Here is a 14,279-nt window from a genome sequence, read left to right on the forward strand (position 1 = left end):
AGCAGGAAACTTCACCCACTGTGCTCCCCGACTACAGCTAGAATTGAGAGAAAAGAGGAAGGGGAAAGGAAGACAGGCACATCGGAACAGAAGATATTTAAGACAGAGTTCAATGGAAACCCAAGGAAGTTTCACAAGTTTTATTTAAGCTCATCTACATAGAGGCACTTTTTCTCCAGAGTAACAGATTAACACTGATCCAGCCTCAAAACTACTGGCTTTCCATGATCCATTTCAGCATTCCCATTTCAGCAGAGGGCACCGTTATGAGCCAATTTTCATTCCTATGTCTCTTGCTTACAAAAGCTTGATGGGAATGCAACAGGTATTTATGCTCATGCCCACTGGGAACCCCTCTTGGGCATCAACTTTGAAATAAAGGAAGAGAGAAGACCTAAATGAACTCACAGCTCTGCTAGGCAGTAAATATTTTCTTTCACCAAGATTTCTTTCTTGCCGGTTATTCATTTAAAAGAAGCAATAAAAAAAAATTGGAAAACTGTGTTAAATTAGTGAAAACAAACAATGACAAATACAGTTTCTTCTTAAAAGATGTGGTACGTGAACTGTGGAGAGGGAAAAAAAAAGCAAAGGCACAACTCAAATAGGACAGACCTTAACATGCTTGTGAAAACTCAGTACAGCGTGGCCTAATTCCTGTCTTTCCCTTTACACCTTCTGAATTATAACAGAACTACAATGTCATATTCACCTCTATATTCTGACCTTCTGCACAGTAGCATCAGCTTGATTTCATATAGAAGAGGCCTCGTCTCTACAAGAATTTTGTATTTCTGCTGTATTCCTTCTCTGCCACTACTGTAGGGCTAAGGCTGTAGCAGGAAATGTTCCCCAGTAATGAAAGCAGCATCAACAAAAGTGTCTAGAAAAAGTGTTCGTTATACAATAAGCATGATAATAAGGCAATTTATCTTTAAGTGGGCTTTGCAGAGGGGCCAAAACTCTGGCTCCCCTCCCCATGGGCTCCAGCGACTGGTAGGGTAAACCCTCAGAAATGAGCAAGGTGCAGGGTGTTTTGCCCTCTAGCTTAGCTCCCATTTAGAACAAGTCACTTCAAGAAAGCCCCTAACTCATTTTCAAGTGGCTTCTGCAGAATTTGGGAGTCGCTGTGGTGCTTTTGTGTCCATATAATAATTTTCAGAGTTTCACCTCATGTTAATATGGTGTCTTAACAGGAAAGCAGGGCCTTTTTTCTAGCATTTCTAGAATTGCTAGAGGGTTACTTCACACTGCAATGGAAAAAAGGCAGGCAAAGTATCTGAAATTATTCTGCTGGTGAAAAAATACAGACAAATAAACTCCACAGCTTTGTTATATACATTATTATTGCACTTTAAGGAGGAAAAGCAAAACTGGATGGTCAAACATTTACTGCAGCCTTTATTCTGCATGTCTTACTACAGCATAACTGCTGTAAACTGTGTCTGAAAAACACTGAGAATTAAAAGAAAGCAGAAGTGAGACCTGTGGGCAAAAATAGGAAATGGAGATTAAACAATCCGTTGTAGGTCAGAGTTTATTTGTAGATCAGTTACCACTAGGGGCTAAAACACCCTGCTCAGAGCCATCAACACCCTGCTTCCCAGCTGCTCAAACTTAATATTTAGTCTCCTGTGTACTAAAAACTAGACTTAAATTCTAACACTTGAAAACTGAGAAAGTATGTGAAGTTTAACACCACCTGCAAACTTGCAGAACTTTTACCTAAGCCTCAGGCCTGACACCCAGGTTCAAATGTAAAAGCCAGAGAGTACAAACATGGTCAGACGCCTGCCCCCAACTCTCAGTTTTTTAGTTGTTCTTTTCCTTTCCCCCGCAAACTGTTTTTCTCTATCACAAAGATGTATTTCATATTTCAAAGCGTATTTCGTAGCTGCTGTAATACAAACTTCAGAGGCCTCTCAGCAGCTTTACCATCAGCAGAATTGGCTTCTAAAGTAAACACCAATTTGTCTTAAAAACATTGCTGGGAGATGTCTAAAGGGAAGAGGAGAGGACTGCTTCATCTCGGTGCTGAATGTGCTCAACGTTGCTAAGAAGCACATTACTTTAGCATTCCTTCTAAGCTCTCATCTTCCAGCGCTGGACCTTCATGCCTCAAAATCCAATGGAATACTAAAGTCAAGTCTACCTACAGTCATCAGTAATTACGTTTTCCCATCCTTCTCAACAGAATCCATGAACATATGCACCGACTGAGGCACTCCAAGACTCCTCCCCTATTTGATTTTCGCGGTGTTTCTGAGCCATTTACCAACGCAAGATTGCGATATCACAGCACCGCCTCACATCATCATCTCAGAAGAGAGTGCAAACATCCTACAGTGAGCAACGGGGGTTAAAATATTTTTACAGTAATCTTCTTCTGCACCGAACACCCAAATTCCACACATAGAGAAGTCTAAACAACTAGCTATGCTTTAAATATTTTCCAGATCACTAATGCATTGCTAGAAAACAGTCTTGCTCAATTTTCATGGAGTTACCTCCCTTCTGAATTCAGAACAAATATGAAAACTGCCTTCCCAAACCACCCTCCCAGCAGTTGAATGACACCTGCCGAACAGAAACCGAAGCTTCTAGAGAAGCTTGGCAATTAGGATTAATGGAAAAGTAGCCAGATTCCCAAGGCTTCCCAAGCCCTCTTTCCTTTGAAGAAGTCAACCACTCCTCCCTGTCCATCTTCCTCCCGAGCGCTTGCCAGGATTTGCAGCAAAATGACAGCTACGTCAGCTTTATGAAGTTCCGTAATGAGCCACAGACCCATTCGGAAACTGAAGTTACGCGCTAGCTGTCCACGTTTCAGGAGGGCAAAGAGTTAAATACACCAACCAAATCCTGCAGGTCTTGGAGCAGCCGGCACATACCTCAGCCTTCCAGATTCAATTAGATTGTGTTTTGTTTTAGGCTTTCTTTAATTACCCAGTGCCATTTGAGCCCAAGCGGGTGACATAAATGTATTATCCCATCATAATGTCAGAATGTAAAATTAGATTTGGTCTCCATAAACACGCTCCGTCCAACAATGACGACTATTTTATGTAACATCTTTCATCCACCAAGACCTAAAAAAAAAACAGCGCTAAAAAAAAAATCACAGCTACCTTTTCCACTAAAGATTTCTCTTCTATTTACCTGAAAATCATTCCGTTTGGGAGGGGGAAAGGAAAGAAGTTTCTTAAGATCAAGCAGCGAGAAAGCAAATTAAGTCCAAATGTACTCACAGTCTCCTTATTCGGAAGCAACTCCTTTCGGATCCTGAAGAAGTTCTTGCCGTACTGCCTCAACCCCTTAATAAAACGTTTCTGCGATAAAAGATAACAAAAACAGCGTGTCAGCAGTAGGGGGGAGGGGGGGAAGATGTTGGTAATCAGCACAAGAGCGTTCTTGGATCAGGGACAGCGGGAACCTGTCCCCACACGGCAGCCCCAAAAATCCGACCGCGGAGAGGAGAAACGCTGAAAAATCCCAACCCCGTTCCCTTCCCCGTCCCACTTGGACCGTGTGAAGGGGAAAACCAGGCGGTCCCGCAGCTGGTGGAGCTCCAGGAGGACCCAAAATCCCGCTGATAGTCCCTTTTCCGAGCGGGAAGAAGGGAAATGCGCAACGCTGGCTGGCGGGGGAGGAAAGTGACTCCGGCGAGGGAGCTCAGGGCTCCTCGCAGCGCCCGGTTTCCCGAGGATAAAAGCTTTCCCGAGGATAAAAGCTTTCCCGGGGATAAAAGCTTCCCCGATTCGCTTTCCTCCTCCTCCTCCTCCCCCCAGCTCCAACCTTCTTTCTCCCAGCGGAGCCGCGGCGCTGGTGGCCGCGTCCTGCGCTGCAGCCGGGGCTGGGGGAGCGATGGCGGCGAGCGAAAGAGGCAGAGAAACGGAGGAAAACGAGGAACCGAGGGCCGGGAGGGAGGGAGGCGGCCGCCCAGCATGTGATCGCGGCGGGGCCGGGCGGGCGGGACCGCGGGGTGCGCCGCAAAAGGCGGCCTGGATCGCAGCATCCCCCCCGCGGCCCGAGCCTGCATCCCCGGGGGATGCTCCGTGGGTACCCGGGGGGATGTTCCAGGGGATGCTCCGCGGGTACCCAGGGGGATGCTCCAGGGGACGCAAGGGATGCTCCGCGGGTACGCGGGGGGATGCTCCGGGGGATGCAGGGGATGCTCCGGGGGTACTCGGGGGGATGCTCTGCGGGTACCCAAGGGGGATGCTCCGTGGGATGCAGGGGATGCTCTGCGGGTACCCGGGGGGATGCTCCAGGGGATGCAGGGGATGCTCCGCGGGTACCCAAGGGGGATGCTCTGTGGGTACCCAAGGGGGATGCTCCACGGGATGCAAGGGGTGCTCTGTGGGTACCCAAGGGGGATGCTCCACGGGATGCAGGGGATGCTCTGCGGGTACCCGGGGATGCTCCAGGGGATACTCCGTGGGTACCCGGGGATGCTCTGCGGGATGCAGGGGATGCTCCGTGTGTACCCGGGGGATGCCCGGCCTCTGCCAGCCCGCCTCGGAGACGGTTCGCCCCTTCTTCCTCCTTCTCTCTCCAGGGAGAGCATCGTCTTCCCACGGTAAATCCCTGCCGCCCTCCATCCCAGCCGGCGGCTCCTACACGCCAGTATCTCCACCGGGAATGGGAACCAGGAGATCAAACCCAAATACAGCAGAATCCCTCCTCTGGGTACCACAAGACTGAGCCCAAACACAGCAGAATCCCTCTTTTGGGTACTATGAGATTAAACACAAACATAGCGAAGCCCCTCCTTTAGGTACCACAGGTTTGAGCCCAAATGCAGCAAAACCCCTCTTTTGGGTACCAGGAGATTAAGCCCAAACACAGCAAAGCCCTTCATATAGGTACCACAAGTTTAAGCTCCAACACAGCAGAATCCTTCTTTTGGGAACCTGCAGATGAAGCCCAAACACAGCCGAGCCCCGCTCCAGTCCTCAGGACTTTCTCCTTTCCTATACTAAGCCTATAGAGATAAACACTAGGAAACAGCAAATCCTGCCTGAAAAAAAATTAAATTAAAATATATAGGGATGTAGAGTCCACAGGCACTAGTATTCTGTGGAGATGAGAATTCATAATTACCTAAAAGGAAGCAACCCTCACCTCGGCTTAAAACATTTTCTTAGAATCATGGAATGGTTCAAGTTGGAAGGGACCTCAAAGCCCCTCCACCCCCCTGCCCATGGCCACTTCCCACTGGATCAGGGGCTCCAAGCCCCATCCAACCTGGCCCTGAACATCTCCAGGGATGGGGCAGCCACCACTGCTCTGGGCAACCTGGGACAGGGCCTCCCCACCCTCACAGGAGAATATTTCTTCCTCAGATCTCATCTCAATCTCCCCTCTTTCAGCTTAAAACTGTTCCCCCTCGCACTCTCCCTGCCCTCCCTGATCAAGAGCCCCTCCCCAGCTTTCCTGGAGCCCCTTTCAGTACTGGAAGCTGCTCTAAGGTCTCCCTGAAGCCTTCCCTCTCCAGACTGAACAACTCCAGCTCTCTCAGCCTGTCTTGCAAACATCTACTCGGAGGAGGTGGGCAGGTGATTAGAGGCTTCCATGTTGTGAAGTAAGGAATCCCAGAAAGGGTAATTCACTCCTAAAATAGTGCTCTACATCTCCTAAGCTCCCACCACAATGCTGAATGAGCGAGCAGTCTCTTTGAAACGCTCCCACAGGGATCTATCCTTACCTAACCCTGACCCTCAAAACCAGCAAGACTGCTTGGGTTCCCCAGGAACGCGCCTGGGGGCACGGAGACTGGCATGAACCACCAGTTCTGTGTGCCTTGAGATTACAGACCCTTCCAGTATGATTTGTTCATCCCCACCTGCTCCTTTTAAACCAGCAAACTGAGCTCTCAGGTGTTTGGGACTGCAGTGACAGGGGTGCTTGGGCTCCCAAACGAGGAAAATTGTACTAGTAGCAAGGTACCAGCCCCCCATTCACAGGTAGAAGTCACACAAACAAATGCGGATCTAGAGCAGATATAGATATCTATATAGTAAATACAGAGCAAGATACCAAGACTGCTTAGAGTGTGTAATGGGGCACTAATGTACATGCATACTTTTCACTTTTTGACCTGAATGACAAGGGATTTTCCTTCCTCTGCGGGACAATAATCCCACCCCCGGCACCACACGCATCCCTCTTCTGTGCTTCTGGGCAAGGGAAGACGGTAGCAGCAAAAAAGCAAATAACTGTGCCCTCACGCTGCTCCCAACAGCCCAAAGAGCAATAGAATTCCTGTCTATAGGTTACCACAAAGAATGAAAACCAATTAAATCAAGAGACATCTAAAAACAGGCGATCCAAAGGGAAGCTGGGTTCTAAACGATGCAGCTCAGTTCCCAGCTCTGAGAGCGCTGTCTTGTGGACCACATCCAAGGTAAGATGCTTCTGCAGCATCAGCTAACAGATCATACTTTGGAAAAGGCAACATAAAAAGTTGTAAGGGAAAAAGAAATGACAGCTGGAACACTCAAAAAATGGGTGAAAAAGCACAGGCAAATACGAAAAAGCAATCTGATCCATTGCATAAAAAGAAAACCCCCAATTCCCTTCTTCCTCACTTTGCCAAAGACTTACTATGGCCTATCTGAATTCTGAGGGGAATATTTTATTTAAGATTCCTTTTAACAAAACTATTTTACATTTGTTTTGTGTTGCGATTCATCCCTGTATTACAAACCCTCTGACAAACCTTTTTCATTCGAGCTCACGAGATGTCAGAAATCCCTGTTGGGAATGTGAACCTAGCATACAGCCTATCTGAATAACAGAATTAGAGAGGGCTTGAAATGCTGTTCTGTATTTCCAAATACGAGTGAAGTTAATCCTTCTGCCACACTGAAATGTTGGCCAGTGGTGCTGTCACCTTTATTGGTGTCACACTGAGCCACTGGGCCACCGAGGGGGTGCAAGATATCCAGCTATAAAATAGTCGTGTGCCTCTACTGAAAGGCAAGAGACAGATAATTCTTAACACATAAAGAACAAAGCACACAAAAATTAGTTTCAGGAACTTAGATAGAAAACCTAGAGCTTAACAAAATGATCAAGGCTTATTAAAAATGTCTTCTTTTTCAGATTTTGCTTCCTATCCCACATTCTGCCATTAATTCAGGCATCACGTTCAGTTCTCCCTGTGCCCGCAGCAAGAACAGCTTCTGCTTTTCTCCAAGTCAAGCACAAGAGAGACCTCTAAATGTTTTTAAACATAAAAGAACCGACCAGTCGCACACCAAATCAGCAGTGACCTGTTGCTCTCCGCCGTCTCATAAACCAGACTGCATAACACAGTTGAAATTTTCTCTCCTCTGCCCAAATGACACGCAACAAATCTTACGCCTGCGTTTGAACGGTGCAGGAGATGTTGCACTCACAGAAGGCATCTGACAATGACAGCTGCTGAATTAAAATAGCCTTACAATCCAGGGCTGGGAGAACCACGGGGCTGAAAGCACGAGAAAAAGGTTTGATATGAAGTAGAAGTAGCTTTAGAACAGAATGGTTTAAAAATCCAAGTTCTGCGCTTCTAAATATTAAGATAAACCTTGCAATTTTACCACTTTCAAACATTATTTATGACAGAATTCAGTTTGTACTGTTCACTGAAGACAAAGTGAAGCACAACTAAGAAAATGCTGTGGCTAATGATTGCTGTGAAGGGGCATTAGGGAACCCCCTGGCTTGCCAGGTCAGTGCTGACAGACACCGTGGTTACCATGGCTATTGACCAGTCGCAACACAAGATCTCCCAATACCATTTAATAATTTGAGCTTCCCCATTGAAATGTATTGGATTCTGCCATAGCACGAGTAAACAGGGAGCTGTAAATAACCAGGGAAGAACAAGCACCAAGCGTGTTAATATTTGCATGTGTGTTACTTGCAGGTCTCATATTTTATTCCCAAGAAACAAATATCATGACAAGATACACAAAGCCACTATGTTCTGATGAAGAGAGCTCAGATGGCATGTTTATCAATGCGATGCTAATGCCATTGCAGAGCCGTAGTTAAGGTTGTGGCAGGGTTCCTATTATCAAGAGATTACAGCTTGGCAGGATAAATTTGCTGCTACATGCTGAGATTCAGCACCACAGGTTTAATGGGGAACTGAGGTTCCCAGTTCAGCTTTCTTCTCTACTGCAGAAATCTAAACCAAAGCTGCTTCTAGAAGCATGTAAGAACATCTAGTACAAAATAACCCATTTAATCCATCTAAGAAGTTCAAACTGAAACCTCATGGGCTTCAGAGAGGCAGGAGGGCATTTGAGAAAACTGTAAATTCATAACTCCTACCGACAGGTCTCTTCCAAGGTGATGCTTCCATCACGTTTGGATCAAATGTATTTTCTCTAAGAAATGCTGTGTGGTAGGGGGATGTAGGTAGGTTGGACTCGATGATCCAGTGGGTCTCTTCCAATCTGGTTATTCTATGATTCTATGTCCATGCTCCGATAAACCCCAACACTACACAGCTCTTTCATGATCTGCTAGGCTTGCAGAAAGCTGTGGAGTAACAGCAAGTGAAGACACTCCAGTGCACTTGGCGCACTGCACGCTGCCCCAGCTGGCTGTGACAGGGAGGAGATTTAAGACCACAGATTCAAGTAACAAATTTTGGGACAAATTTGTTTGTTTGCTGGGTTTTTTTGCCTGGTATTTTTTAACAATCCCCTTTCACTACTCTGAACAAGTAAATGTTTCTTAAATTGTGCTACAAACACAGTTCCAGCCTTCCAGCCCAAGCAAGAAGACACGCACGCAGGAGAGCATTTTGTAGAGCAAGGCTGGAAGAGAATAACCATACATATGTATGTGGGGGTGTACAGAGACTTCTTTTGGTTGAAAGCATTCCTTACGTCTGAAAGATACCTATTCGATTTGCTGCTTCATTCAGCAGATTGTGACTTAGTTCAAAATACATAATAAAGCCAAGCTCAGCATTCATTTAATAGATCCTGCTCTGTTTATTTTTTTTGTCGATTTATTTAAATGAAATCATTGTCTCGTGTCAAGCCAAACAGATCCTCTGGCTTTTGTGGTATTCTGAAAATAAAATGCTTTTTTCACCAGGGCCTTTTACTAAAAGATACGGCAAAACAGAACTATTTTGATGGTATTCATTAGATGCCAGTCAATATTAAAAGGCATTAATGCTCTCATCAGCTATTCAAAGCACCTCTTCAGAGTGCAGTGCTGGTCATCTACGTGAGATAAAACCCCTGTACCCCTCAGGCCACATGCCTGTGAGATCAAGTGTCCTCCATAAACAAACTGACAAGGAATACACCAGCTGAAAGGCTTAAAGGTGCTGTACAACTAGCTTTCCCTCTCAGTCAGACGGCTTTGTCTCCCTGAAAAATCACGCTGAAAAATTAAACCCTAGCTCAGACTGTAAGGGATTCAGCACCAAAGCGTCACAAAGATGCAGACACCATCCACCAGGCTCTGTGTTCCCTACATCCACCCAGACGGGAAGTCATTAAGCAGTCTCCCTCAAGGGAATGCCAAAAGATCCAGGAATGATAATGATCCCCCTTCCATGGTGCTGCACTGTTGGCTTTTGTTTTGAACAATAGATCTCCCATGATACTTCTCGCTTGCTGAAAATATTGGTATTAAGTGAGCATGAGCACAGCTGTGTGTAAATTACATATATAAACAGATTAGATTTGTATATTTATACTGGATGAAAACACATTAATAGCACATTTGCATACACAGTTGGCTAAATGAGATTGCATGCAGAGCAGGATTACTGGTTACAAGCAATTCATTTAGGATTTTCAATAAAGAATTTACACTGCCAGTCAAGAGGTCAAAGTGGATTCATCACCCTTCTCTCCTCTTTGCCTTCTCACAAGTAAGTCAAAATGCTCCTGTGAACGTGCTCTCCACACACTGCCAATCCCTCACCACGGCTCTCCTGGAAAAGGGACTAAAACTAGCAGAAGATACTGAACCACAGTGCTTGCCTAAAGGTTATTCAAATTTCCCTCAGTTCAGTTCATCAAAAGTGATGTTCTAAGCGGGGGTAAGAGTTCCACATGCAACCCCAGAGCGAACAACTACCTAAATGCCAGCTGGTAAAACTCTTCTTTCCCTTCTCTGTTTAATGCCAGGGATCGATGCAAAAAGTCTCTCCGAAGGGCAGCATGATATCGAAGGTGACAAAACAGCTCTGAGACATTTCCAAAGCTGGGGGAGAATTCAAGCTATTGCCTCACCCCAGGCGTTGAGCTGCCAGGGTGCTGCTAACCTAATGTCCTAACCCCAGCTTTGTGTTACCATCAGTATTTTAACAGAGATGTTTTGAGAGAGAGAGATTTCAGGTTCACCTAAAGCAGTTCTCAACACTTTGATTCACTCTCTGCATTGTACCTGTTTCTGTGTCAGAGCCTAGATGAGAAAGAGAAAACAAAACAGCCAAAAAATCAATTATATCTCAACGAGGAGTTTTTCTTTTTGCTCTAATTGTGCCCTCTGATTATCAGCTCTGGGTGCATTCCCAGATAACTGCACATTCCCCAGATAACACTCCCAAGTCAGCCAGTCTCTCTCGCCTTCACATTTCATGTCGGTTCCTGTTAAAAGGTCCAGTCCTGCCTCTCGGGTTCACCACGCTGGCAGCCCTGCCGATAAATCATCTCCCAACCTGCTCTTGGAAATGCACTGGCCGTGGTGCGATGGCTCCGGGTTGCCAAGCAACCTGCGCAAGAGGGATGTCTGAGAAGTGCTGACAAATAGCCAAGTGGCTGCAACAACAGACTTCTCGCTGTCAAAAACGTGTTTGGGAGAAGTGCCTCCCCTGCCTCTGCTCAGCGCGAAACACGGCGTGATTGTAAAATCAAAATCAAAAGGCTATTGTAATGAACACACACTTCCTGCTCAATTACTAATTGTTCAAAAGCTGCGGGGAGGCTGCGATCACACAGAGTACGGCAACAGAAATGTGATCCGGTAAACGAGATAAAGTCAACAGCACGCCAAGAAACCTGATCTAAGCACAGCCTGCAGTGGCACATCAGAAGCTGATGCACACATCAAAACCAGGCTGGATATTAAAGCAGCAGCAGCACCAGGAGAAAAAGAAAAACCGACTACTTTCCCTGAGCTCTAGAAGAGGTATTTGATAAACAACCTTGGCTCTTTGGAAAAACAATTCATGGATTATTACAAGCATTGTCACCCAGCGTTATCACCACTGCAGCTGCGTGGTCCCATATCTCAACGGAAAGACAGAATCATAAGATGGTTTGGGTTGGAAGAGACCTTTACAGTCATCCAGTCCAACCTCCTGCAGCGAGCAGGGATCTTCAACCAGATCAGGTTGCTCAGAGCCCTGTCCAACCTCACCTTGAATGTTTCCAGGGACGGAGCCTCCCCTCCTGCCTGGGCAACATGGGCCAGTGGTTTACCACCCTCATTGTGAAAAATTTCTTCCTCATATCCAGTCTAAATCTCCCCTCCCCTGGTTTAAAACTATTACTCCTTCCTTGTCCTGTCACAACAGTCCTAGCTAAAAAGTCTGTCCCAGCTTTCCTCTAGGTGCTCTTTAAGTACTGGAAGATGAACAGGCAGGGAGCGATGGGCACTCGTTTGAAGACCACTCAGTTCCCAATTTACTTCCTTGCTCTCCTCAAGGAAGGATGGGAAGAGGTGGCATTCATTTTCCCAAAGCAGGTCTGGAAAACTCACTCCTGGTGGCACTGCAAGAGAGGGTTGAACTGCAGGAAGATCTTCCCAAGGGAGCAACGAGTCCTGAACCTTCAGAAGGCTGGAAACGCACAGCACCCCCAGGATTGCACATGCCTGTCCTCTGACTGGCTGTGCTAAAAGGCAGCTCTGTTTAACACACACGCAAGGATTTTACTAAACTTAATCATTTCAACCAGCAAGAAACCGGGCTGGCCACCTTGCCCACATTTGTATTTAAATGCCCGTGATAGACACAAGGGCACAACAAGCAGATCCAGACCTGTGCAACGTTCCTGTTGCTCACAAAGCCTCCCCGAGACTTTGTGATCTCGAGAGAACGATCACGTTGCACATGACCATAACCCAGGTTTCACACTGTGAGACTCAGACCATCCCCCTCTATAGAAACAAACCTTAAAAACCAAACCGAAGACTGCTTTCACCAACAAAAAAAACAACAAGCCAAGCTTTCTATTTACAGAACAAGAGCTGAAGGTCGTTGTCTCCTGTAATCAACAGTTTCTCAGTGCCACAAACAGATCTTGAGTGGGTTTTTACATAGATGACTTTTTTAAAGGTGCGTTTGAAGAGTTAAAGAGAACAAAGGTCTGGCACATTTGTGACCCAGAGAAGCAAACCAATGTGCTGTTGCCAAGAGACAACAGAAAGCTTTTGATTATACTTCAGATTACCTTCTTCTGTACACAAAGAGATTCATTTCTGATTGTTATTTTAAACTGCTGTAAAAATGCTGATATTACAAAAAGCCTTCATGTACATCAAAACCAAAGAGAAAGTAAAATGAAAAAGTTGGACACTATGTTCCTTTTCTCCTTCAAAGCACCTCCCTTCAATACAGGTAAGAAGTAGAAATTCAGCATTTAACCTGCAAACTTCAAGCTAAGAAAACCCCAAAAGTAGCTTTTCATTTCTCAAACTCATGCTTACCCAAACCTGGTAAAGATGCATTTCCTAACAAATGAATTCATCGTTTCAATTGTTGTTGGTTTTCCTCAAACAGGATGAAACCAGTCAAAGTACAGAATCCACAAGCAGAGAAAAATACATATAAACAGCATATTCAACATGATCCAAACCAGAAAAGCAGCACTTGAAGGCCAAGAACAAAGTCCTACTCTATCACTGATCCTCCTAAGGAATGGTTCTCATGCATCAATTTGGAATATTTACCTTCCTCTTCTCACCTACTCTGAATCTCAAATACATGTAACCAGAGGCTGCAATGCCAATGCATTCGTACACTGAGGAATATTTCCTTGCATAATGCCAACAGCAGGTGTAGCATCTTCCACGGGGCTGACGATGTTCCCTGTTTCCTCACCTCTACTGAGAAGAAACAAGCCAAGAGGAAAATACCCTGTGTTGGCCTCTCTCTGAATTTCATTCTCCTCATATTGTTTTTCTTAACGACTGGATTTTTACTCAACTTACAGTCCTGTAGGTATCAACCCTCTGCGCACCAACACAACACAGATCTAAACCATCAATACTGAGATGCCCATTCCAGGAAAAGAGCTGGGTGGGTGACCACAGACAGACACCAGCCCCATCTCATGAGCTGCCATTCAGAAGATCAGACCACACGCTAATAACTAACATGAGGCTCCACACATAACAAGCTTCCACTGAGCTCTTCCCTTAAACATCACAACATTTTCTCTGTCTTTTTCCTCAGAAAACGTTCTTTTTGTTACACAGATCATACAGGCCTCTGGAAATACATGTCTTTTTACTCAAGTTTAACGCTATTATGCAAGAATGAAGTTGTTCTCTTTCACTGTGACATTTTTTTGTCCTTTCAGTCTATCTGTAACACAAAGCACAAAAAAGCTGCACTCAGACTCCTTGAATACACTACCTTATCCTCCCCAAGACTCAAACATTTTCTTGAGGAAGCGCCTTGTTGTAGAAATATTGTTCCATCAGGACTTCAACCATTATTGTCCCATCCCTGGAGGTGCTGCCCCATCCCTGGAGGTGTCCAAGACCAGGTTGGATGGGGCTTGGAGCCTCTGATCCAGTGGGAGGTGTCCCTGCCCACGGCAGGGGGGGTGGAACTGGATGATCTTTAAGGTCCCTTCCAACCCAAACTATTCTATGATTGTCAATTATTCTGGAGACCGTATTTCTGCCTTCAAACAGTGACTTGATGCAGATGACAGAAGGAAACAAATAAACTGACTTCGAGAGCTCCCATATTTTGAACAAATCCAAGAGCAGTGAGACAAAATGGTAGCAAAAATCCCCAAGGAAATCGTACCTAGCGAGAGCAAACACTTCTGTCGGTGACTCTGCCGGGCAAATAATTAAACAGCAGGGCTGGGCACGGTAGTAACGCTCGGAGTTGAGTTCAAGCATGGAGATACAAATTCCAGTTTGTGACCTTACTAAAAGGAATTGCAGAAATCTCTGCAAACTTCCTGACTTTCTCTCAGGATAAGCGACCGCGCTGGAAGGAAAAGGAACATGAGCATGCGAACCTGGATATAATAAATACCAGCAATGACAAAATTGAGCTCCAGGCTAAGAGACAT

General features: G+C 45.6%; 1 protein-coding gene across 4 annotated transcripts in view; it reads right to left on the reverse strand.

The window, feature by feature from the left end:
* Nucleotides 1-14,279, reverse strand: part of RERE (arginine-glutamic acid dipeptide repeats) — a 148,627-nt gene that overhangs the window by 44,309 nt on the left and 90,039 nt on the right. For all 4 annotated transcript variants that reach the window (XM_069874671.1, XM_069874670.1, XM_069874669.1 and 1 more), the window contains one exon: nucleotides 3,246-3,326. In XM_069874671.1, coding sequence (XP_069730772.1) covers nucleotides 3,246-3,326 — 81 coding nt within the window. The remainder of the gene's footprint in view (nucleotides 1-3,245; nucleotides 3,327-14,279) is intronic.

The sequence above is a fragment of the Phaenicophaeus curvirostris genome, chromosome 22 (genome assembly GCF_032191515.1).
Source record: "Phaenicophaeus curvirostris isolate KB17595 chromosome 22, BPBGC_Pcur_1.0, whole genome shotgun sequence".
Taxonomy (NCBI): Eukaryota; Metazoa; Chordata; class Aves; order Cuculiformes; family Cuculidae; genus Phaenicophaeus; species Phaenicophaeus curvirostris.